The 2,529-nt window shown below is 45.1% G+C and overlaps 1 protein-coding gene across 1 annotated transcript; it reads left to right on the top strand.

Moving 5' to 3' along the window:
- Positions 1-231: 231 nt before the first annotated feature.
- LOC130886752 (ribonucleoside-diphosphate reductase subunit M2-like) lies at positions 232-1,931 on the top strand. The gene has a single exon (XM_057788853.1). The coding sequence runs from the start codon at positions 275-277 to the stop codon at positions 1,442-1,444; it is 1,170 nt and encodes a 389-aa protein (XP_057644836.1). The 5' UTR covers positions 232-274; the 3' UTR covers positions 1,445-1,931.
- The last annotated feature ends 598 nt before the right edge of the window (positions 1,932-2,529 follow it).

Below are 2,529 nucleotides of genomic sequence, written 5' to 3'. Positions count from 1 at the left end.
AATATCCTTGAGATAATATCAGTGACTAAATACATATAGAGTTTATATATAGGTACATATAGAGTTTATATATATGTATGTGTGTGTATAATTAGATATATACCTTTTGCCAGTTCTTTAGAAAATTTTGACTATTACAAATGTCATCTTCCATGTTCATTATTAAACAGAAAAAACTATATGATATATATGTATTTATAAACTAATATTAAGGCTCCGGGTTCTAGCCACTTCATCACCCTCTCCGTCGCCTCGGCCGCTGCCCTCGCTCGCCATGCTCTCTGCCCGCGTCCCGCTCGCCACCATCACCGACCAGCAGCAGCTGAGGGTGTCGCCGCTGAAGCGACTCAACCTGTCCGAGAAGGAGAACACGCCCCCGAGTCTCAGCGGGACCCGCATCCTGGCGAGCAAGGCTGCGAGGAGAATCTTGTTGGACCTGGCCGAACCGGAACGTAAAGAATCTACTAAGCCCAGCGTTGAGGACGAGCCCTTACTGAGAGAAAATCCCCGCCGCTTCGTGGTCTTTCCCATCGAATACCATGATATCTGGCAGATGTACAAGAAAGCCGAGGCCTCCTTCTGGACAGCTGAGGAGTTGGACCTCTCCAAGGATATTCAACACTGGGAAGCGCTGAAACCTGACGAGAGACATTTTATATCTCACGTCCTGGCTTTCTTTGCGGCGAGTGATGGCATAGTCAATGAAAACCTGGTGGAGCGCTTTAGCCAAGAAGTTCAGGTTACAGAGGCTCGCTGTTTCTATGGCTTCCAAATTGCCATGGAAAACATACATTCTGAAATGTACAGTCTCCTCATCGACACTTACATTAAAGATTCCAAAGAGAGGGAATATCTCTTCAATGCTATTGAGACAATGCCTTGTGTGAAAAAGAAGGCCGACTGGGCCCTGCGTTGGATTGGGGACAAAGAAGCTACCTATGGAGAACGAGTTGTGGCCTTTGCTGCTGTGGAAGGGATCTTCTTTGGCTCTTTTGCGTCAATATTCTGGCTCAAGAAACTGGGACTGATGCCTGGCCTTACGTTTTCCAACGAGCTTATTAGCAGAGATGAGGGTTTACACTGTGACTTTGCCTGCCTGATGTTCAGGCACCTGGTACACAAGCCGTCGGAGCAAAGAGTACAAGAAATCATTATCAACGCAGTGAGGATAGAGCAGGAGTTTCTCACGGAGGCCCTGCCTGTGAAGCTCATCGGGATGAACTGCACCCTGATGAAGCAGTACATCGAATTTGTGGCGGACAGGCTCATGCTGGAGCTAGGGTTCAGCAAGATTTTCAAAGTAGAAAATCCATTTGACTTCATGGAAAATATTTCACTAGAAGGGAAGACAAACTTCTTTGAGAAGCGAGTGGGCGAGTATCAAAGGATGGGGGTGATGTCAAATTCAGCAGAGAATTCTTTCACCTTGGATGCTGACTTCTGAGTAAACTGCCTGCTCTTTGCTGATTGTTCTCCCCTTGTCATAAAAAATCAGCAAAAGCAATCAACTGGCTACACCATGAATTGTCAGTTAACCGGTATCTAAGAACTGGGTAGCTACCTCAGTTGGTCCCTTTTAGCTAGTTGTGTCACTAGAAGAAGGATGTTAAAGGTACTCGGATTCTTAGGGGAGATTCTGCCCTTGGCTTCTGTGGCCCCAAGCACCAACAGACCCAGGCTCTAAGAGGCGACCCTCCAGCAAACAGGATTCATTCAGCATTTGTTGCCACAAGACTGTTTAAAAGATGTGAGCCTCATTCATTGCTTCCCGTGGACTCTAGCGTTTACTAAGTTTGTAAATAAAACTAGCACTTTGCACACAAACATAGTACTGTCAAGGGGGAAAGCCTGCTTTATTTGGTTTCTACATCAAGCACTAAGTAGTGTTTTGTAAGTAGTTTTGCCAAGCTTAATTCTTCAGTGAATTAATTGAGATGCTTCATCAGCGTTGAAGTCAGTCCTGTGCAATCTAGGCATTAGCCTGCTGGTGCTATTCATGTACAGGGTGTGTGTGTGAGACCCCATACATCAGAGCATCTCTGCTTCACCCAACCTCCAACTTTGAGTCACGAGAGACTTCGGCATGATTTGGAACACTTGCTGGCTGGCCCAGGCCCAGTCTTCATTTTTGTGAAAAGCAGTATATTTTTTTTCCAAGTTATTCTTTGCCTCATTTCTAGTTAGTGCAGTCTTAAAAAGGCTTTGTAGTTAGGATTTCCATGCACCAGTCTTAATTTTTGTCAGTGGTAAAGCTAGGGCTGAAGTCAGCTTTCCTAAAAGATACAGATTTTTGAGTGTGTGAACAGGTACTGTTGAAATTTGATCCACTTATTAGCCCTGACTAGGCTTAGAACTTGCTGTGCAGACTAGGTCAGCCTCTTAAACTTACCTCTGTCTCCCAAACAATGGGATTAGGGTTTGTGCCACAATGCCCGGCTTTACCTGGTGAATTTCTACTAAACACCTGAAACCGTACTGTGTGGGCTGTTAATGTGTGTTCAGTTCAGATTGTAGGCTGAAATATAGACA

Source organism: Chionomys nivalis, chromosome 14 (assembly GCF_950005125.1).
Source record: "Chionomys nivalis chromosome 14, mChiNiv1.1, whole genome shotgun sequence".
NCBI classification, from domain to species: domain Eukaryota; kingdom Metazoa; phylum Chordata; class Mammalia; order Rodentia; family Cricetidae; genus Chionomys; species Chionomys nivalis.
Note: the sequence above shows the minus strand (reverse complement) of the source record. Positions and strands in the feature narration are given on the sequence as shown.

What these genes read in the sequence shown, in the direction of transcription:
- LOC130886752 (XM_057788853.1), top strand. Translation starts at nt 275, where the DNA reads ATGCTCTCTGCCCGCGTCCCGCTCGCCACCATCACCGACCAGCAGCAG.